Here is a 24114-nt window from a genome sequence, read left to right on the forward strand (position 1 = left end):
GCATGCATCTGCCTTCATTTGCAGTTAAAAATGATTACACTCACAGTAAAATTGGTTATGCTCAACTGGTGCCCATGGGGATGAGCCCACAATCTATATTTCCTCTTATCTTGGACTGATCATTACAGGTGCTCCCCAACTTACAATTTTTCGAAGTTACGATGTTTTGGATCCGTACTTTCAATTTCGAATTCCGATCTATTCCTGTGCTTGTGATACGTGGTACGCTACTCCCTCGCAATGCTTCAAACATTCTTCATGCCCAGTGTGCTTTCAGCTGTATACGTTAATGGGTTTTTTCAGTGTGGAATAAAGGTTTTCAAAATGTAATCATATAAAATAATAGGTGAGGTATTCTCTTTCGACTTACATTTGCTGTATGACATTATTTTAAGGTGAGATTATTCTTTCATTTTGGTAGTTGGTAGTTTAAAAACAATGAAAACACACAGATTAAATGCAGAACAAATGTAAACAAACAATTATACTTAAAACATAAACAATAACAAAGAAAGAAGTAACAAATGTTTTATTATACAAAGATAGTTTAATTGTGCGATTAACAATTAATAACCATCCCCATCTGAACATTTTTGCATAAAGAAAAAACGTGATATGCTTTAAAAAAAAATGACCAGATTTAACAAAATAATTTGTGATCTTATAGTTCCACATAGCAAGATAATTCAGAGAAACAGATACACATCATCTTCTTGCAGAAATTTATACATAAAAGCTTCAATCCATTGTAAACTGAAGGAAGACACATTGCAAAACATCTATTTTTGTGTTAATTTTATAAGTTATCCAAGGTAATTATTTTTTTATTGACCTATGTTCATTTGCATGATGGTTTAACATTAATATAGAAAATTGCATACACCATTAAGAGTGAAGCCCATGGTATGAATTGCTTTGATAACATACAGCAGTTTTAGGCAAATTTTAAAGCACAATTTTTCAATTGAAACTTTTAAGACACTTTGTATCAACTGCCCATCAAAATACATTTATAAATAGAAAAAGTCAGTATGAAAAAGCACAATGTTACTTGAAACATAAACTTCAAAAAGTAATTACATCATGAGGCTAAGTTTTCTGAAAATAAATAGTCTAAGTTACACAATTTTTTTAAAAAAAGTTGTGTTTCACATTTTAAAATCAGGTAATGACAAGACTCAAAGTTACAGTGATTGCTCTCTTGCAGAATAATTGAATGATGGCAGTGCCATATTACACAAGGCAATTGTTGGCATATTTTCCATAACACTGCATTTTGCAGTGAACATTTTTTTTCCTTTTTGCAACTTTTATAATATATAGCTAAGCACAAAGTATCTTCATTCACAAATTTGTTAATTACCAAAGGTCAAATATTTCTTTTAAGTTGCAAGACAGGCTGATTTAATGGAGAACTGAAACTGGAGTGGTTTGTCCATTCAGAACCAGGTCATCTGTGGTTATTGGTGGAAAGCTCCTGAATCAGCAATTTATGTCTGACAGCCAAATACAGTTACAGACAAACATGACAGTACCAATTTCCCTTGTTGGTACTTTGTACAGAAACTGCCATTAATCAGTAAACAGCAGTTACAAAAATGTTCAAGGCAATTCCAAGTGCTTCATATGTAGCTACTTTGCTTGAACAAAATGAAAACTTCTAGTGCAGTCTGCATTATCCCCAGGAGAATTGTTCCGTCTTTCACTGAAATTCTTTATCAGGTTTTTGTGCAAGTTTGTAAAGACAAATTGGTCTTTCTGCTGAATAATGCAGGAAACAAGATGCTTTTTTTTCTCCAAATAATTATACATTGGTGGCACAGTTTCAAAACGAAGGTTTTGTGATATCAGTCTTTTGGTTCTGATCGGAATTTAAGTTGTTTGTAGTTCCCTCTCCTGGTAAGGTCTCTTCTAATTTAACAGAATATATTTCTTTTGAACTTTTGCCTCCCTCACTTTCTTCTGAGTCCTCAGAGTCCTCCAGCAACTCTTCTTTTTCATACTCTGCCACATCTACCTCCAAGCCTGCATGGTCTTTCAGTTTGCCATGATGCTTTAGGTGGTAACGTTGGTTTTGAAAGAACTTTATAATTGTGTACTTGGGCAAATCAAGTTGTGCTGACAATGTCTGAATTGCTTCTTCATCTGGATACAAACCCACATCCTGTATAAAGCTCTGTAGGATGCCCAGGGCTTCTACAGAAATCTTAGTACGAGGTCTGGGCTTATGGCGACTCTCGTCTTCTGCCTCCGCTGGTGTTGATGTTGTCTGTTTCGGTGCAAGTCGGGGTGGTGCTGGTTGTGGCTGTAAGTATAAAATAACCAATAATCCAACTCTCATGGCATGTTACTGCATTGTTATAGTTTAAATAATAACTCACCAAGTTTGCTATGGATAAAATTAATACTCCTGAATACGGCAATGATAGTTTTTAAAGATTTGTACAGTAAATAGCAATTCAGCAAAATGTCATCAATTTCGATGCAAAGACATCTGGCCCAAATAAAAGATCCTCAGAAAAATACATGTGGCCTTCATGAAAAAAAAATCCTCTCCTAAGCGAGCCCAGCCAGCTAATCTAACTTGATGATGCAGTTTGACAAGGTAATACCAACCTGAATTGGGTCAGCAGAAACATGCAAGATGTGAGATGGTCGGTCTCCATGATGATGGATCACATTGCTTTCTTGTTCATAAATGGTATCTCTCTCAGCCTGAGGAAGACTCAAGAACCTCCTAATCATAGATAAGTTTTCCCAAAGAGTCCGATTGTCAGGCGAAGGGTCTTCCTTCCAACGCAAAAGTTCACATAACCATCCCTTGTGAATGAAGTGCAAATACATTAGTTTCCAGCTTCATTCAGAAATATCAATTAAAATACACTACAGAATAAGTAATCACATCAGCGTTGCGGATAAGTAAGGGACTTGTGTTTATACGGAACCTTTCAGTTTCTCAGAATTTTCTGAACATTTAGAAAATGGCGTAGTTTTTTTCTGAGGTGTAGCCATGATTGTTAGGTAAAAAAAATGTGCTGGGTGATATGCTAAAATCTGGTTCCTACAAATGTCAAATACTATCATATAAAAACATAAAATGCTGGAAGCCAGGAAGCATCTCATTTATTTATCATCCAACTGTACAAGTACAACCTGATGAAACAACATTCTCTGGTCCTCAGTGCAACATGAAGCAAACATACAGACATAACACATATACAGATGGTCTCTGATTCACGACGGTCCAACTTAAGAATTTTCAAAGTTACGATGGTTTGAATCCGTACTTTTGATTTCAAATTCTGATGTGACCCCGTGCTTACAATATGTGGCACTCTATACTGGACAAAGGCAGCATCGCATGAGTGTAGTGTACAGAATACTCTCTCACAATTCTGACTCAACATGCTGCAGTCTCTGTATTCAACATTCAGCATTTAATTATAAAAATGGTAGGTGTGGTATTCTTTAACTTTCGACATGATGGGTGTGGCAGAAGACAACCCTATTGCAGGTTGAGGAGCATCTGTACAGACAAATGATACTCTTGCACAGAATGTATATACAAATAATAAAATAAATAAATATTGTTGTTATATAAATAAAGATATGGAAGGTTTGTTTGAGCTCTTCATTATTTGTTCAGCCATCTCACTGCCCATGGATACTCCTGCATCTCTTTTCTGACAGGAGAACTTGGAAGATGGTGTGTGTGATGTGGCAGCGGGTCCTCACTGATATTGCGAGCCCTCTTTATGATCCCGATACATCCCATCAATGGGCAGTAGAGAGACCCCAGTGATCTTCTCTCCTGCTTTTTGGTCCTGTGGATTGATGTCTGATCTGATGATTGACAACAACCATATCAACTGTGATTCAGCCAGCCAGGATGCTCTTGACAGAGCTTCTGAAGAAAGTTGAAAGGATGGAGGCTGGTAGCCTTGCCCTCCTCAGCCTTCTCAGGATGTGCAGTCGCTGTTGTGCCTTCCTGACAAGTGAGGAGATATTTTGTGTTCTGGATAGATCACTTCTTAAGTGGATTCTGAAGAGCTTGTAAAAACACAAAGCTGGGTAAACTCAGCAGGTCAAACAGTATCCTTTTTATACAGAAGGTAAAAATACATAACTGATATTTCGGGCTTGAGCCCTTCATCAAGGTATGGAAAAATATTTTTGGGATAACAGATGGGGAGCATGAGAGGGAATCCCACAGAATTCCCTTGGGAGAACAAAACAGAACTACTTCAGGGTAGGCATCCCTCAAAAAGATTTCACGGAGTTGTGCAGTAGTCGGAAGTAAAACATGACAATTTGCAGATACCTTTGCTATATAAAGGTCACTGTTTGACTTGCTGAATTTCTCCAGCTTTGTGTTTTTACTTCAACCACGGTGCCTGCAGATTTTCGTGTTTTACTTCTGAGGAACTTGGTGCTCTCTACTCTCTCCACCACTGAGCATCATCAGTGGAATGGTTCCATCTGCTAGAGAATTAAAATAGGTCCAGTGTCTTCGGGATGCACTCTTTGATGCATCACCAGAAGCTTGAAGCATTTCATTATTGTGGAGGTTAGTGCCAGTAGAAAGTAGTTATTGTGGTCTGTTACTGCCGCTCCCTTTGGTAGTGGGATGATGGTAGCTGTCTTGAAATCCACGGGGAGAATGGACTCCTGCAGTGACATGTTGTTTATAAGGATCTCCATCAGTTGGTCTGTGCAGTCCTTCAGTAACTAACCAGGGGTATGTTGCCTGGTCCCGCTGCCTTATGTGGGTTCACCCTGGATAGAATTCTTATCACCACGACCGTGGTTGAGCAGGGGAGACAGAGCTTTATTTGGTGTGACCTGTTCTTCTCATTGAACCATGTGTGGAAGGTGTTCAGTCTGTCCAGAAGGGAGGCATTGTTGTCTTTGACTTGCTAGATTGCCTTGTGGTCTGTTATGGTTTTGATCCTTTGGCACATGCACCTTGTTTGTCCAGTATCGGACAGCTGATTATGGATCCTCTCAGTGTACTCTCACTTTATCTTTCACAAGGCATGGGAGAGTACAGCCCTGGCTGATCTTAGTGCCAACTTGTCTCCTGTCTTGAAGACAGCATCACAAACTCTGAGAAGTGCACTAACTTCTGTATCGAACCATGGGTTCTGGTTAGCCCAGGTTGTGAAGCATTTAATCTCCATGATATCCCCAATGCACAGGGTAATATAGGCAGTCACTGAGCTCATATACTCCTTGATGTTTACATGGCTGTTGTAAGTGGCCACCTTCCTGAAACCGCTGCAGTCTGTAGTCTCAAAGAAATTCTGTAGCACTGCTGTGCCTCCCACGCACCCTTCTCTGGAACATCCTGATCTCTCTGCAAACTGGCTTTGTTCCTTTTGCTAGTGGTTAGCAGGATGGATATGTGTTTCAAGTAACCAAGGTGGGGTCGAGGTGCAGCTTTGAACACATCAAGGTTGTTGGTGTACACCCAATCTAGGGTGTCCTCTCCTCTGGGGGTGAAGTGGAGATAGAAACCAAGTTATCATTTGAGCTCTGACATCCTTTTTCAGACCTACTCTTTTAATCTCAAACTTTTAGCACCCTTAGTTAGCCCCAAGAAGCAATTCGGGCTCACAATGTTGCTTCATGTTCCACGTTTATTTGCAAGATTTTTGTCTGCAGCCATAATTGGCTATGGAATTCAATGGTTACATACTTCAGGAGCATGACAAAGTTGTGATTAAATAGTACTAGTTAAAGTTAGCTTGCATTAAGTCAGATTGCAGCTTTTAAAATGAAGTATATTGTTGGACACAGCTTTCCTAGATCTCACAAAATTTAAGAACATTTATGACAGGATGATAGATATGTTTGGGTCCTCTTTAGCTGAAGGTGAGATACCAGATGACTGGAGCAGAGCAATGTTGTTCCACTGTTTGGGAATGGCAATACGGATAATCCACCAATTTATGAATCTTGCATTAATGGAAGGGAGAAGATACTTGATGAGAGTAGAGCAGTGGATGTTGTCTACATGGTCTTTAGTGAAGTATTGAACTAGATCTATCAAGCTAGGCTGATCTAGAAGGTTTAGAAATCCTGATGTGGTTGATGGAATTCAAAATTGGCTTGAGCATAGATGGAAGAGGGTAGTGTTGAAAGGGTATTTATCTGACTGGAGGCCTGTGATATCTGGTGTTCTGCAGGGATTAGTACAATTTGGAGACAAATGTTGGTGGGCAAGTTTGCAGATCACATAAAAATTGGAAGAGTTGTGGAGAGTGAGGGAGAGTGTCAAAGGACACTGCTTGGAGATATGGGGAGAGAAATGGAAGATAGGGTTTGATCCAGACAAGTATGTGGTGTTGCAATTGAAAGATCAAATGTAAGGGGAGAGAATAGGGCAGGACCCTAATGAGTTCTGCTGTACAGAGGGATCTTGGGGCACAAGTTCAGAGCTCCATGAGAATTGGGTGGCAAAGAAGGCTAATGGCATGCTTGCCTTCTTTAGTTGGGGCATTGAGTATAAAAAATCAGAAAGTCATGTTGTAAATGTATAAATCTTTCGTAATGCCACATTTGGAGAATTGTGTACAGTTTTGATTGTCACATTACAGGAAGGATGTGGAAGCTCTGGAGAGGGTGCAGAAGAGATTCATTGGAATGTTGCCTGGATTAGAGAGTATTTGCTAGGTGGAGCAGTTGGACAAACTTAGATGGTTTTCTCTGAGTATTAGAGGTTGAAGAGAAACACGATTGAAGTTTATAAAGTAATGAGTCAAAAATAGGATAAATATGCAGAGTGGTTTCCTCAGAGTTGAAATGTGGAGACAGATAGGATTAACTTTAATTTAGTATAAGCATCATGGGCTGAAGGGCCCATTCTAGTGTTGTCTTGTTCAATGTTCCATGTTCCTAAATGGATGTCAACTCCCAGCACCACCTCAATAGTCACACTGTTCATCACCATGCAGTTTTGAAGTTATTGCCTCCACCATTCTTTCAGGCAGTGAGTTCTTGGCCCCCACCAATCTAGGTGTAAACACTTTAACTCATTTCCCCTCCAATTCTGCCGCCAATTAGTTGAAATTCTTGTCTCCTAGATTCGACTCTGCTGAGAGACATTGGCCCTTTCTATTTCCTTCACTTAAGCTCTCACCATGATTCACAATTAAGTCACCCCTCAGCCACCTTTATTCAAAATAGCCACAGCTTATCCAATCTTCCCTCATCATTAAGATCGCCAAGTCCTTATAAATCTGTACTGCACCATCTCCAGTGCAATCACACGATTTCACTGGGAGATCCTGAGGAATGACTACACTGGCGAGAACAGGCTCCACAAATTTCTGAATAACTTCTGATCAAAGAAATAATGTAGCACATGTTGGAAATTTGAAACAATACAGCAAGTGCTTTAATTACTCAATTGATCAATGGTTTTATCTGTTGTGAAATGGGATTAGCATTTAAGTTAAAAACATGGAACATTGCAGCACAGTACAGGCCCTAGAATCAAAAGGATCATGTTTTCCAGCACATGTACCTTTTGCCTGATGGAAAGGGGAGAAGTGGGTGCTTGGGGTGGGATCGGTCTTTTAATATGTTGACATTGGGACGTACAGACAGAATCAATAGCGAGTTTTAAGGGAGTGATAATATATAGAAAAAGGTGGTAAAAGGATTAGGAAATATCAAATGATAGTTCTGAAAGAGGTGTAAATTGGCGAAGCCAAATAATTATCTAAAATCATTATGAACACTGGAAATGTAAAATGCAATTGCTGATTATCCTCAATGAGAATCAGTGTTGAGCTGGAAAGGCTGTTATGTGCCCAATTTAAAGAGGAGATGTTTGAGCTATATTCTGTTATTTGTCGAGTGGTAAATAAACTCCTTTTGTACTACACTGCAGAATCAACCCAGACTTTTTGATGGTTTCACATTTAAACACTGTGGTTCTTTTTTATATCACCTATTTTACTGCATATTGAAATTATTGGTGACTTTTACAGTAAGTGGAGCAAATCGGAAAACTTAAATATTCCATTCAATGTTACAGTTTGTTGTGATTAGAATTTTGAAAAAAGTTCCTAATAAAGGTCTATATTTTCATATAGTATTTCATTATTTAATTTCAAGATGTAATAAATAAAATGAAATACAGCAAGGAATTAACATTCAGCTCAATAAACATTGAACGAAAAACGAGACTATTTTAGGGCAATACACCAAAGTGCTGGAGAAATTCAGCAGGTCACACAGTATCTGTAGCAAGTAAAGAGTTTCAGGCCTGAAAAGAGATGATCCTATTGATGCTTCATGACCTGCTGAGTTTCTCCAGCATCTGCAGTTCTTCCTGTTTCTCTAGATTAGTTCAGAATCTGTCTGGACAACCTAATTTCCTCAGGAATGACCTTGATGAGATTAAACGTATCCCAAAGTGAAATTTTAGAATGTAGATTCTTAGGCCATTTGTACTCTGTTTCCATTACAGAAAAACTTGAGGAACCAACCAACTCTGCATCACATTTGACCTTCACTATCAACAGATTCTCTTCCCAATCCCTGCAATATTTCCTCCAAAGTCCTTTTTGCGTGATTTTTGGACGTGAACGGAATCTGTGGTTGAATTGGTTTCAAATAAAACCAGGCAAGTTGGGGAAATCCCTTCATGTTGAGGGCTTCAGCTGGAAGACTACACCCAGTTCCAATCATAGGTTGTCAAGATCTTATAAAATATGATATTCTAGTAAAACTTTTCTATACTCTCTTCAGTTTTACAATCTAGCCTCAGACATCACAGAGCAGAAATATAACCCGTATTTAAATGTCAGATGTACCAAAGTTAAGCTTGAATATAGAGAAGTAAAAAAAAAACAAGCATAGAAGTGTAAAGGTGACACATTCTCAATTTATGTTCCCACACAATTACATTCCCTTGACATGCATACTTGTTTTTAAGGTTCTCATTACCTGAACTTGACACAATTAAATTTGTCATTTGATATCTGGTAACACAGGTGGAAAAGGATGTTCATTTCTGGACACTAGATTGAGAAGGACAGCAAGGTAGTGGAGAGAGCACCAAAAAGATTTAGATGAATGGGATTTACTGTATGATCTTGATCACCTTCTGGTGTGCACTGCCCAGAACTGTGCAATCTTCCAGATGAAGCCAGCTGCACAATGTAATTTCAAGCAATGATATTTAAACAAAAGCATTCCAAAATCAGAAAAAAAAAACATTTAAAAATAGTGTGTAATAAACAACATTATAAAATGTGAAGTGGAAGAATAAACTTAATATGCAAGGTCAAAGAGAAGTGGATGTTTTCAAATTAGCATTCCTGTTTTAAATGTTTATAAAATGGATGACATTCTGAGAATTATTCAGGAGGGATCAATGCCCCCAGTTTGAATTACTCTCTCAGATGCATATAGTCCAGCTGAGTTTTCTCTCTCTCCCAATACTTTGTTAAGTTGCATCATACAGTTCTACTAAATAATTGTCTTTCAGGGTCACGAGGAGAACAAATAGCACATTGTAGGAAAAATAAACTTTAATGTAGCAGAACAACCCAGTGCTTCTCTGATGAAAAAGGAACAATTCTGCAATGATCAAAAGGAATAACTTTGCAGAGGATGGTTTCAAGGGTGCCAAAAGAGGGGAAGAAGAATGGGCAAGAGCAATATTTATGAAATGAATTCTAGAGAGGGGAGCATAAAAAAGCTGTAGGTGTAGATGTGGTGATGGAGGCTTGAAGGAGGAGAAGCCAGAGAGTGGTAGTGGATGATTACCTTTTTGACTGGAAGCCTGTGACTAATAGTGTGCCTCTAGGATCAGTGCTGGGTTCATTGTTGTGTGTCATTTTTATCAATGATCTGGATGATAATGTGGTAAATTAGATCAGCAAGATGTGGCGATGGAGGGTTGAAGGGGGGTATATATATCAGGAGAGTGTATGCAGTCAGATGTTTGGGGTGGGATTACTGATGGGGACAGAGCTGATGCCAGATTGTTGTAAATCTTAAAAGATTACAAAGTTGGGATAGAATAGTTCAAAGATCAGATCTATTGTCAGAGCACAGATATGACATCACATACAACCCTGAGATTCTTTATCCTGTGGAACAGGTAGAATTTCTTCTTATCGCTGCTGCAAAAAAACATTCTCAAGAAAAAAAGAGAGAAATGTAAACAAAGAATGAAATGTAAACAAATTGACTGTTCAATACAGAAGAAAAAAATATTTAATAATAAATAATATGCCAAGTAAAAGTCCTTAAAAAAATCTCTGATGGAGTTGGTTGTTTTGGAGTCTGATGGCAGAGGAGTAGCGACTGTTCCTGTACCTGGTGGTATGAGTTTTGTGGCTCCTATTCCTCTTTCAAGATGGTAGAACAAAGCAGTGAGTGATGAGTAGAGTGGTGGACCATAAATGTTCATGTTACATTGGCTATATTAACAATTTGGAAGATAGGACTGAGGGTAGTGTATCTAAATGTTCATCAAAATTGATGAAAACATAATTGTATAGAGGACGTGGAGAGTTTGAAGAGAGAAAACACTAAGGGAGAAGTCAGGTGGGCTAAAAGTAGACATGAGCTCCTTTGCTAGACAATGTGAAGGAAAATCCTAAGGATTTCTACAGGCATATTCAGAGCAAAAGTAAGGAACAAAATTGGTCTTCTTGAAGATCAGAGTGGTCAACTATGTATGGAGCTAGAAGAGATGGGGAAGAACTTAAATAGTTTTTTTTTCATCGACATTACTCAGGAAATTGGCACAGAGTCTAGGGAAGTGAGGCACAGAAGCAGGAAGGTCATGGGACCTATACAGATGATCGAGGAGGAGGTGTTTGCTGTCTTTGAGTGAATAAAGGTGAATAAATCCCAGGGATCTGACAGATATTCCCTTGGACCATCAGAGAGGATAGAGTAGGAATTGCAGGAGCTCTGGCAGATATTTTTAAAATGTTCTCAGCCACAGGTGAGATGCTGGAGGATTGGAGGGTAGTTCATACTGTTCAGTTGTTTATAAAAGGCTCCAAAAATAACCCAGTAAATTATAGGCCAGTGAGCTTGACATCAGTAATAGGTAAATTATTGGAATTTGTTCTAAGAGATCTAATATAGAAATATTTGAAGAGTCAGGGATTGATTAGGGATAATCAATGTGTGGTAGTTCGTGTTTAACAAACCTTATAGTTTTTCAAGGAGATTACCAGCAACGTTGCTGAAGGAAAGGCAGTGGTTGTTGTCCACATAGACTTTAGTAAGGGCTTTGACAAGGACCTACATGAGAGGTTAGTCAGGAAGGCTCAATCACTTTGTATTCCTGGAGAGGAAGTAAACTGGATTTAACATTGGCTTTATGGGAGAAGCCAGAGAGTGGTAGTGGATGATTACCTCTTTGACTGGAAGCCTGTGACTAATGGTGTGCCTCTAGGATCAGTGCTGGGTTCATTGTTGTGTGTCATTTTTATCAGTGATCTGGATGATAATGCGATAAATTAGATCAGCAAGTTTGCAGATGACACTAAGAGTGGAGGCGTTGTGGACAGTGAGGAAGGCTTTCAAAGCTTGCAGAGGGATCTGGACCAGCTGGAAGAATGGGCTGAAAAATGGCAGGTGGAATTTAATGCAGACAAGTGTAAGGTGTTGGATTTTGGAAGGACAAACCAATAAAGGACATATGGTAGGGCACTGAGGAGTGCAATAGAGCAGAGGGATCTGGGAATACAGATGCACAATTCCCTAAAGGTGGCTTCACAGGTAGATAGGAACATAAGAGAGCTTTTGGCATATTGGCCTTCATAAATTAAATTATTGAGTATAAGAGTTGGGATGTTATGGTAAAGTTGTATATTTCTGAAGCCAAATTTGGAGTATTGTGTGTAGATTTGATCACCAACCTACAGGAAAGATATCAATAAAATTGAAAGAGTGCAGAGAAGATTGAAAAGTATATGGCTGAGACTTGAGAATCTGAGTTAACAGGAAAGGTTAAACAGTTTAGGACTTTATTCCCTGGTGTATGGAAGAATGAAGATTTGATAGATGTATACAAAATTGTGATAGGTATAGATGGAGTGAGTGGAAGTGGGCTTTTTCCATTGAGAGAAGGTGAGATACAAACCAGAGAACTGGGTTAATGGTGAAAGGGAAGGTCTAGGAGGAACATTAGGGGGAACTTGTTCACACAGAGAGTGGTGTGAGCCTGAAACAAGCTGCCAGTCGAAGTGGAGAATGCGGGGTCAACTTTAACATTTAAGAAAAATTTGGACATAGATTGGAGCTGAATGGAGGGATATGGAATAGTTGTAGGTCAGTGGGACTAGCAGAATAATAGTTCAATACAGACTAGAAGGGCTGAAGAGTCTGTTTTCTATTCTGGAATGTTCTGTGGTTCGAAAGTTAAGTGAATAGGCAAGATTTCAACCGATTGTATACTGTGGTGGTAAAGGCGAGGTTGGAAGGAAAATAGTAGATTAGTTTATTGTAAAATGTTGAAAGATTGCAGTATGCTGTTGTGCAGAGTGCTTGTGCAGGCATCATAAGTGGTTGGTTTGCAGGTGCAACAGATAATCAAGAGAGCAAATGGCATGTTGGTCTTAATTGCTGGAGGGATTGAAGTTAAGGTAGAGACGTTCTACTGCAACTAGCAGGATTCTGGTGAGGCTGCACCTGGAGTACTCTGTGCAGTTCTGGTCTCTTTAAATGGAAAGGATAATACTGGCTCTAGAGATGGTGCAGAGGAGGTTCACCAGATTGATTCCAGAGATGAGAAATTTAGCCTATTAGAAGACTTGGGACTAGACACACTGGAGTTCAGAAGAATGAGAGTGGATCTTAAAGAAACATAAGAAAATGAAAGGGATAAATGGGGCAGGAAAATTGGTTCCACTGGTAAGTGAGACTAAAACTAAGGTACATAGCCTCATGATTTGTGGAACAAATTGAAGATAGAGTTGAGGAGGAAATGCTGTGGTATTCTCTGCCCAAGCAAGCAGTAGGTTCTGCCTCATGTGTATTTAAGGCACAGTTAGATAGATTATTGCAATGTAGGGGTTTTGTGGAAAAGGCAGATACTGTGTATTACTGTATCTTGTTAAAGTCAAACCCATGTAAAAATGTCGACCCTCCCCCCCCCCACCTTTTATGGCCCAAAAATTGCATATTTTCTGGATATTTTGTGTAAAAGTCAACCCCTCTATTTTTGGACCCTATTGCCTGCCCATCTGAGCTCCCAATGCCTGACCACGAACCCTCGCCTCAGCCTCCTGCTCATTTAGCTCCTGACACCCCAATTGCAGATGCTTGTCCCCGCTGCCTGTGTAACTGAGTTCCTGACGGTGAACCCTCGCCTCGGGCACCCATCCTTCCAAGCTTCCTACGCCTCGACCATGGATCCTTGCCTCGGTCACTTGCCTATCAAGCTCCTGATGCCCTGACCACAGATGCTTGCCCCAGCCATCCGCCCAACCGACCCCTGACTGCGAACCCTCACCTCATTTACCTGTCCATCCAAGTTTCCCACGCCTCGACCACTGATCATTGACCCAGCCGCCACCCTTCTGAGCTTGCAACAGCCCTCGCAAACCCTCGCTTCAGCCATCCGCCATCTGAGCTCTCTTCGCCTTGACCATGGATCCTCATCTCAGCTACCCACCCACCAGAGCTGCTGATGCCTGACTGCGGATTTACTACCTGGACCCGGCCATTCAATCTTCTGGCATCTTGAACGGTGCAAAGACTTACAATGGTCAAAAGTTGATCCCGCCCCCCCCCCCCCCCAAATTTGACCTGAAAAATCGGTCTCCAAAACTCGAATATTATAAACATACATATGGAAGTGGAGCTGAGTCCTCAACCATTTCAGCCACGATCTTAGTAAATGGCAGAGCAGTTCAACAGACCAGATGGCCTGCTCCAAGTTGCATTTCTTAGGTTCTTAATTGTAGAAAGCCTGAGACAATGGCTGAGAAAGGTGGTGCTACAGAGTTAAAAGTAAGGCTCCTTTCAGAAAAGGGAGGCAATGAAGACAAAGCATCATCCTCGGTTTGAAGAGAATTTCAAGTTTTCAATGAGACTTTTCCAGCTGAAGCAAGGGCTGGGGGTAGGATAGAAAGAGTGAAGGTTTGACATCAGGGCTGAAGATGATGGTTCAGTTTTCCCAATGTTCAGCATAAAATTTATTATTATCATCCAAATTGTATAAATACAACTGCATGAAACAGCTTTCTTCGGTCCTCAAGCAACCGACAAAAAAATCCCAGAAAATAAATCGGTAAAAAGTACGAAAGTTTAAAATTGGCATGCCTAGCCTTTAGTTCACCAATCATGCGGCACACAATCTAAATCAACCGGATAATTCACTGATCCACCATCTACAAATCCCCATGGGTAATGGCTACCAGGGGTTTATATATATTGCATGCAAATTATATGCAATTACATATATAAAAATAAATAAATATTGTTAAATAAATAAGAGTCTCAGAGGGTTTGTATGAGCAGCTCATCAGTCATTCAGCATTCACTGCCCATGGGAAGAAGCAGTTTCTCAGCCTGGCCGTTCTGGCTTTGATACTCTTTCCCAATGGGAGTAGCTGGAAGATGCAGCAAGCGGGTTGGTAGGGATCCTTAAGGATTTTGTGAGTCCTCTTCAGAAAATTATCCCAGTAGATCATGGAGGGGGGGAGGGGGCGAGGGGAGAGACCCCAATTTTCCTCTCTGCCATTTATGCTTCTGTGGATTGATTTCCAAATCATTTCTCTACAGCAACCATACCATTCTGTGATGCGATGGAGCTCCTGTAGAAAATTGACAGGATAGTGACTGTTAGCCTTGCCCATTTCATTCTTGTCAGGAAGTGCAGTTGCTGTCACACCTTCCAGACAAGTGACGAGGTATTGCGTGTCCAAGATAGGACACTACTAAAGTGGACTCTGAGGAACTTTGTGTTCTCTACTCTCTCCACTACCGATCTAGTAATGTTTAGTTGAGGTTGGTCGTCCCTAGTGCATAATTATATCCTTTGCCTCGTCCACTTCTCTGTAGTGTGACACTGCTGTTGTATCATCTGGCAACTTGGTGACTCTGTTGGTGCTGGATCGGGCATTGCACTTGTGGATCAGTAGCATGAACAGGAAGGAGCGAGTGAGCATACAGCCCTGAGTGTGTCAGTGCTCAGCGTAACAATGCTCGATATTTTGCTATCAACTAAGACACACGGTGGCCTTTCTGATAGGAAGTCCAGAATCCAGATACAGAGATGGGTGTTGAGTCCCAGTCAGGACAGCATCTCCACCAGCCTCTGGGGAATGATCATATTAAACAATGAGTTGAAGTCAATGAACAGCAGTGCAGAGGATGAGGTGTAATTTTCCAGGTGTGTCAGGACAGAGTGGAGAAACAAGGCTATGGCATCATCAGTGGAATGGTTTCTTCTATAGGTGAATTGAAATGGATCTAGTATCTCTGGGAGGTGTATGCTTGAATCATTTCATATTGATGGAAGTGAGTGCCACGGGGCGGTCTTGAAATCGACGGGGACAATGGACTGTTGCAATGACGTGTTGAAGATGTCTGGAAGGACCGCCGTCAGTTGGTCTGTGTAGTCTTTCAGTACCCAACCAGGTATGCTGTCTGCTCCCAATCCCTGTGTGGGTTAACCTTGGATAGGGTTCTCCTCACCTCGGCCATGGCGATGCAATGGACTCGTTCATCAGGGGGACACAGATGTCAGCATGTTCTTCTTGTCGAACTGTGCATAGAAAATGTTCAGTCTGTCCAGAAGGGAGGCATCGTTTTTTTTTAACTCACAAGGTTGTTTTGTGGTCTGTTATAGTTTTGATCCCTTGACACATGTGCCTTGTGTTGCCAGTGTTGCACAACCGTCGATGTATCTTCTGTATCTACCAACGCTTTGCTTTCTGGATTGTACAGGAGGGTTCAGCCCTGGCTAATCTTGTCCCCAGTCCTGAAGGAAGCATCAAGAGCTTTGAGAAGTGCCCGGACCTCTGCGACCAACCATGGTTTCTGGTTAGCCCAGGTTGTGAAGCATTTGATCTCAGTGACATCCTCAATGCACTTGCTGATGTAGCCAGTCACTGAGCTTGTGTACACCTCTATGTTTAACATGACTGTTGTAGATAGCCACCTCTCTAAAACAGATCCAGTCCGTGATCTCAAAGCTGTCCTGTAGCGCACTGGCCACATCCTGATCTCCGAGAATTGGCTTCATTCATTTAGCCAGTGGACAGTATACTAGAGTTAGCAAGATTGATGTATGTTCTGAGTATCCAAGGTGGAAGCGAGGGGCAGCCTTGTACGCACCACAGACATTGGTGAACACCTAATCCAGAGTGTTCTCTGGTGGTGAAACTAACAGTAGTAGAACTTCTTTCAGGTTATCGTGGTGAAAGTTGCCAACAACAATAATGGCACCATTAGGATGGGATTTTTGGGCTTCACAGATGGCACCATAAAGCTCCTTCATTGCAATAGCCTCATTAGCCAAAAGCAGAACATAGGCTGCATTAATCAGCGTGGCTGTGAATTCCCTGAGCAGGTAGAAGGGTCTACATTTCACCATCAGGTACTCTATCTCTGCTGAGCAGAAAGTCTTTATAATAGAGACTTGTGCACCAGTTCTCATTGATGTTAATGCAAAACCCCCTCCTCGAGTCTTGCCAGAAGCAGCAGGTGTCTCTGACTGTCCTGAGGGAAATAAGGCTGGATTCCAGACTCAGAATGAAGTCCTGGTAATCATCAAAGCACAGCAACCCTGGGTTCATGTGCAGTCTCAGACAAATTTCTCTGGCAATCTTACATTTGGAAATAAGATGGTTGGAAGTGTAGGTCTGAAGGGGTTCATTCTTTGTCTAAATCTGATGCTGGCCCTCCTGCCACACTTCTGCCTTCTTTAACAACGCTTCCGATGACCTCCCTCACATCTCCATCGGCCTTTTTTGCGTCTCTAATGGTCTGCTCCACAGTTTACTACAGACCGGCTCTCTTGCTTCAGCAAGTTAAACTGCTTAGCATCATAGTCCGATCCTCTACTTTAAAATTCCATGACGTGTTACTAATTTCCTTGAGTTTTTGACAATCATAAACAAAACTTGTTGAGTTGGGGATTTTGCCGTGAACTAGAACTGAGGTGATTTAACTAGAACTGAAGTGTCCGCTGCAGCCTCATACACCACCATTTTCAAAAAAATGGGGGGAAAACGGGGAAGGTGGTGATGGTGGTGGTGGGGGGGGGGGAATGGTGTCTCTGTGAATGGAGAAGGAAAGGGTGAAGCTCTAACCGATCCCCCTGTTTTCTGTTATACCCTCCCTCCCTCCCTCATCCACCTATTACCTCCTGTCTGTGGGACTGTGCTTCTCCCCCTACTCCTCTCTCCCACTATTTTATTCAGGCACTTGCCTACATTTTGCTTACACCTTGATGAATGGCTCAAGTCTGAAATGTTGTTTATGTATCATTTGCCTTTGCTATATAAAGTACGCTCTTTAACCTGCTGAGTTTTTCTAGCATTGCCTTTTTACTTCAATAACTACATCTGCAGGCTTCCATGTTTTACTATATTCTGGATGTCAGTTTTGCAGCTTGACAGCACAAAGATGGTGGCAAAGTTAATGCAGTTCTGATGGGATGAAGCTCAACAAAACCAGCATCCAGTATTTAAAGGTCCGCTAATAATATTGTAGAGTTATTGAACACAGCAACAGGTCCTTCAGTCCACCATTTTCAAGGAAAACATCAAGCACCTATTTATACTAATCCTTCTTTACCATCATTGGTCCATAGCTTATTATACTTTGGTGATTCAAATACTTCATAAATGCCTTCAGTACCTTCCTGGGCAGTATGTTCTAGATTGTACCCACAATGTATATGAAAATACTCTTCCTCTGATCAGCTTTGGAGATTAATCTAGACAAGTGTGAGGCCTGGCACTTTAGGAACATTGATGTACAGAGAAATCTTGGGATGCAAGTCCAAAGCCCCTGGAAAATGGCCACATAAGTTGATGGGATTATCTAGTCTTTATCAGTCAGGTTGCTGAGTCTAAAAATCAGGAAGTTGTTGCCATTGTATAACACTTTGGTTAGGTCTCGTTTGCAGCACTGTGTGTAGTTATGATTTCTGAAGGATGCCGGGGTAATGAGTGCAGAAAATGTTCAACAAATTGATGCCTGAATTAGACAGTATTTACTGGGAATAAAAGTTGAACAAACTTGGATTGTTTTCTCTAGGATATCGGAGGACTGAGGGGACACCTGATAGAAGTTCATGAAAGTGTGAAAGGCATAGATACAGTAGATAGAATGTTTTTCCCAGGGTTGAAATGTTTAATACTAGAAGCATAACTTATTTTGCATTGAAAGTTGTAAGTGCCTTAAAGCTTGGAGCCAGGTCATGTGGTTGAAGTAAATATGTTTGCATTGTTTAAGAGACATATAGACAGGTGCATAAATAGGTAGGAACAGAGAGATATACACCGTGTGAGTTTATTTGACATCATGGGCCAAAGGTTGTTCCTGTGTTCTACCTTATTCTTCACCTTAAACTGTAGTTTAAAACTCACTTCATTAAAAGAAAAGTGGGACGCAGCGTCAATGCCAGAACGAATGTTAGTGGGAGCCATTAGCGTGTTGGGGCGGGCACAGTGCAAAGCTCAAAAACTCATTCGGGGGTGGGGGGGGAGCTTTTATCATCTTCCGTCCCTCCGATGTAGGTGCTTTTATGGTGTAAAGCGTCACTTGCCGCTAGTGACGCATGACGCATGCTAGTCACACGGGGGGTGGGTGGGTCTGACGACAAGCGATGGCTGCAACCGTATGGAGGGAATAGCACCTCACTGGGGGGGGGGCAATGCTTGCGGATGCCCCTCCCCTCCCCCTTGGTGCCGACCCTGGACGTGACTGAAGGTTTAAAGAAGAGAATCGGTGAAAATCAATGGCAAACTGAAGTTCATGAAATGTCTCAGAAAAGTAATTGAAACTTTTCTTTAGAAAGATAAAACATCTGGAAAAGAGGTAAAAATTTGCTGATAACATCAGGTCCATGTTAAACTGTTGGAGCTAATGTAAGATATTGTGGAAGAATTCTGATAATTTTGCCAAGAAACAGACATTAGTTAATAATAAAGGAATATATCATTCAGCCTTTCAAGCCATTTTAATAGGTCACAACTAATCTATACCTCAGTCTATTCTTTGTTCCTTATACTGGATTCATCGTGGCCAAGATATGGATGAGGACACTTTGACTGAGGATAAAAATTAATGGCCAATTTCTCAGAGATAGAAAAGAATCAAACAGATCCAAAAATAATTAAAAACTGTGACATTTTAACAGAAAAATAGGCCAGTGAATAGATAATGAAGAAACTGGTCAGACCTGTTTATGACTGGTGTTCTGAGCACTTCTACACAGAAAAATTACATGCAATGTGTGGAAAGTGTCAAGTAACTTTGTTGATACAGTGTTATGGATGAGCAAATATGATTACAATAACATTCCTGAAATGCTAAGAAGAGTTTGGAGTAAAATAAGAAAATATTTAAGATAAAAGACCAATGTATTGAAAGGGATTGAACAGTGAATGGTAACAGTAGGTGAATTAACAAGTATCAAAGGGATTGCGTGATTAAGTACATTGTTATTACCATAGATGAGGAGAAGGTAGTATTTTATGAGAAGGGTTAAATAGTAAATATTCAGAATAATCACTTTACAGAGAAAACAATCAATTACAGTTGAAAGCATTGAAATAGCAAAGTGATGTAATTTATACTAAAATATCAATGATTCTATAAATATCAAATGCTACTTCCTGCTGAATTATTTGCATTTTAAAAAAATCTACCAACTTTTCAACGTTAACAATAGATCATATTACTTAATTCAATAATTAATTCTATAACCATTTAATTTCAAATCCTTGTTCCACTGCAAGATACATTTGACAGAGGCACAGAGCTACAAATGAAAACATCACACAAAGCTTATACGTCTTAATGAAAGGAGTTCACAGGACAATTGTGAGACCATTAATAACGATAATTATTTATATAATGAGGGTTCAATAATTCCTTTCAGGAAACCTGACAACAGAAGAGCACAGTTCAACGGATTATATAATTACTACATCTCCTCAAAGGAGAATTATCATCCTCTTTGGAAAATATCTTGTGTGCACAATGTACAATCTGCCCTTAACAACAGTTAGTGGAATAGAGTAATCAAAGTCAAAATGGCAGATGTAATGGTTTACAATTCATTTTTTTCTTTTTTTGTGTGCACGGGGGGGGGGGGGGGGGGCATTAACATCATGACATTTGAAATGTGCAATATAAATATTAAGCCTACCAAGTTTAACGTAGTTTGAAAGGTGTCAGTCCAAATATGAAGCTGATTGACCCCCAGAAAAATTAACATGATTGCTGGCTGGCCAGGCATTCAAAGGTATCTAATCTTTCAGCTAAGTCTTAGGCAGGGACTTAACACCTCCCTTTAAGTGAAGTTGACTTAAGTGCACACTCTGATCCATAAGCAGAAGAGGTATCACCCTCCAACCCTACAACTTCAACTCTCAAGTCTATTTTGACAATCATTCAGAAAATAGGTAACTTAGTTCTGTTCCCTTGCATCTACTACAGGAGCATTGACACAGATATGTGGACAAATCAAAAGATACGAGTTCAGAACCCAGAAAAGCAGCAGGAAATGTTTTAATTAATTAATTATATGCTGAATTTAAGAGAGATTTAACAACATTAATGATGAATATGAGTCATTCAGATTCCAGTAAAAATCTAACCACACTAAAACTTCATTAATTGGACCCACTCAGAACTTTGTTGATTATAGACAGATGTCTTTGCCAGTCACTGGATGTAATTCCAGTTAATCCTCCAACATACTTTAAATTTTCTTTTTTTATATATTCCTTACGTAAGGGTATGGCACATTTTCTATCAATCACAGCAAGTTTAAAGGGAGTACGGGGTCTATGGAGAATGGATCCAGTGTCTCAGCATGCCATATGGAGCATGGGAACTAGGACCACAGTATTGTTTAAAGCAGTGCAGAAACCAGAGCTCAAGGTGTTACAGGTAAACTAGGAATAAGCACCTGGCAAGCCACATGCTGAATTCTTGTGACTTCCAATTAATTGGTTCACGATTATTGGAGTATTACTTTATCTCACTATTGTCTTTTTGGGAATAAAAATTGTCTTACTCTCAAAACCTGGCTTGCATTTGACTTAAAATCTGGAGCCATATGTTGATGCTCTACTGCCTTCTGAAATTGCCCACCAAACAACATTTGTACCAATATGAACAAGTGTGTGGTAATTGGGTCTGGATTCATTGACGATTAAATTCCACAAAATAAAACCAGGCTTAGAAACATATCAACCCTTAGATAAATACTTAGGCCAGTTCATAAATATCAGCAAGTCCCAGACTCCTCTTACCCCCATCATTGGTTCTTCATACTCTATTGACTTGACATCTGTCAGCAGAGCTGATACTGTCATTGGATTTGCAGGAAAAAAATAGGTCTTGCGAGTCCTCAACAAATGATTCAGGACCACATGAAGTCTCATGCCAATGAGTCAAATACAAGTAAAAAAATGTTCTTCCCATGATTACCGTTGCTCAGCAGATAACTAAATCTTCAACGCTGCACAAACTTGAGCACAGAGGATGTACTGGTGGAAAACGCTCAGCAAGTGCAACCTTTCAACATCTCTCCTGACTGTCACTATCTCCAACACCATCTTCAACCTCATCACCTCTGGTTACCTCCCTCCCATGGCTGCCAACCTCATCATCTTCCATCACTGCACTACCCATTTCTACCTTTTACCCAAGCTACACTAACCTAACCAACTGGGTAGACCCATTACTTCCATTTGCTTTTGCTTCACCGAATTAGTTTAATCTTAGCTTGACTCTATCTTTTCTCCCCGGACCAATCCCTCCTCACCTACATACCTCTCATGCCCTCCATCTCTTCAATAACTTCAGATTCCCCGAACTGGACCACCTCATTTTCACGAAGGATGTCTAATCCCTTTATACCTCCATTCCCTTTACAGAAAGTCTTAAAGGTCTTCACTTCTTTCTTTGTGCTTTCTTTGTGGCCTTCTCTACATCGGACAGACTGGGTGCAGATTGGGAGATTGCTTCACTGAACACCTTTGCTCTGTCCACACCAGTGACAGGGACCTCCCAGTGGCCAACCATTTCAGTTCTGCACACCACTCCTGTGCTCCCATGTCTATCCATAGCCTCAAGTACTATCCCACCAAGACCATCTGTAAGTTGTAGGAACAACAGTTAATTTTCCATCTGGGCACTCTCCAGCCAGATGGCATTAACATTGACTTTTCCAGTTTCTGCTAACCTGTTCTCTATTCTCCCCCCCCCCACCCCTTCCCTTCCCCCTGTCTTGTTTCCATCAGCTCTGCACCCTTTCCCTCTCTATTCACTTAGCCATACCTCCTCCGTCTATTATCTCCTGCCTCTTTGACCATGTTCCTCCCCTAGGCCTCCCCCTTACCTTTTTATTTGGATCCCTGCTGACATTATTCCATACCTTGATGAAGGGTTCAAGTCCAAAATGTCGGTTATGTATCTTTATCTTTGCTTATATAAAGGACGTTGTTTGACCTGCTGCTCTTCTCCAGCATTCAACCGTGGTGTCCGCAGACTTCAAAGTTTAGTTCTTCCCCTGACTGAGTCAAACAATTCCTGAAGGTCACTGCTGTCAGATTTCACTGCGAGAAGCCAATATGGGAGAAACCTAACTTGGCCTTTCACTAATCAATCTACTGACTCAGATGCATCTGAACATAAAATTTCTGGCAAATTAAAGTAAAACATTTGCATTTACCTTCACAAAGAAGTGAATCAAGAAACAGCTCAACACACTGGGTGCAGCAAAGGCTCTGGGCCTCAGAACATCCCATGTGTAGCCCTAGAACTGAAACTTTAGCCAATCAGTTATAGCACTGACACCTATTCAACGATGCTGAAAACTATCTAATTGGTCAAGGCCTTGCTCCTTCTTAGAGTGGAGCCAGGGAATATTTTTTTACATCTAAATTGGAAAGGGTCTTGATTTAACCTTTTTAATTCTTATTTTTAAATGTAGACATACAGCATGGTAAGAGGTGCTTTCAACTCACGTGCCCATGACACCCAATTACACCCAATTTACCTACAACCCTGGTGGGAGGAAACCAGAGCACCCAGAGGAAACCCAGTCAGACACAGGGAGAACGTACAAACTTCTTACTAGAATGATGATTGTTGGCCCTGTAACAATGTTGTGCTAACCACTACACTAACCGTACCACCCATGTTTCATTATATATGAGAGAGAATAGCTCCTTAGTGTTGCAGAGTCAGCCTGGGAATTTGTACCTAAATTGCTGCAATGGCAAAGCAGGAATCATACTCAGGGGTGAGAATATTACCAGCTGAATCATTGCTGATTCATCATCGAAGTAAAGACATGGCTCACCAAATTAATACATGGCTCAGCAAATTAATGTCATTAGTCTCCCCTCAGTGATCAGCAAAGAGCTGAGAAGTGGTAAGATACCCAAAGGTGAAAATGACAGCAAGCAGCACTTAGTCAACTATAATTTGCTCTGTTTAGATATGACCCATCAAGTCATGTCACATACAACTAACTAAAGGCATTTAGTGATGATTGCACGTTGTTCAGTTGTTTTCATATTTCCACAGACAACGTGCCCACATCCAGCAAAAGCTGAAGAAAATCCATGACTGCACTAAGACATGACATAAACGTTGTTTACTGATGAAGTGCCACCAAATGACTGCCTCCACCAATGCCACTCAACATTCAATGCCAATTCCAAGTTATCATCAATTCCAAGTTATCAACAGACCAGAAACAATTGGAAAACCCATGAATAAAAAAGCAAGCCAATGGCCAATTAAAAACTCACCTCTAATATCTACAAACTCAAGTTTAAGAGTATGATAGAATGCTTCCAAACACCTAGCTAAATGTATTTCTAAAACATTTTCTATGTTTAATATCTTCGGCGACACATACTTCACAGA

The 24114-nt window shown here is 40.4% G+C and overlaps 1 protein-coding gene across 12 annotated transcripts in view; it reads right to left on the reverse strand.

Annotated features, from left to right (window-relative positions):
* Nucleotides 1–558: 558 nt before the first annotated feature.
* Nucleotides 559–24114, reverse strand: part of LOC138750977 (DNA-binding protein SATB1-like) — a 171249-nt gene continuing 147693 nt past the window's right edge. For all 12 annotated transcript variants that reach the window (XM_069913107.1, XM_069913078.1, XM_069913087.1 and 9 more), the window contains 2 exons: nt 2617–2820; nt 559–2305 (listed from right to left, as the gene is read on the reverse strand). In XM_069913107.1, the coding sequence (XP_069769208.1) occupies nt 1826–2305; nt 2617–2820 (684 nt within the window). In that variant the 3' untranslated portion in view covers nt 559–1825. The remainder of the gene's footprint in view (nt 2306–2616; nt 2821–24114) is intronic.

This window comes from Narcine bancroftii, chromosome 1 (genome assembly GCF_036971445.1).
Source record: "Narcine bancroftii isolate sNarBan1 chromosome 1, sNarBan1.hap1, whole genome shotgun sequence".
NCBI classification, from domain to species: Eukaryota; Metazoa; Chordata; class Chondrichthyes; order Torpediniformes; family Narcinidae; genus Narcine; species Narcine bancroftii.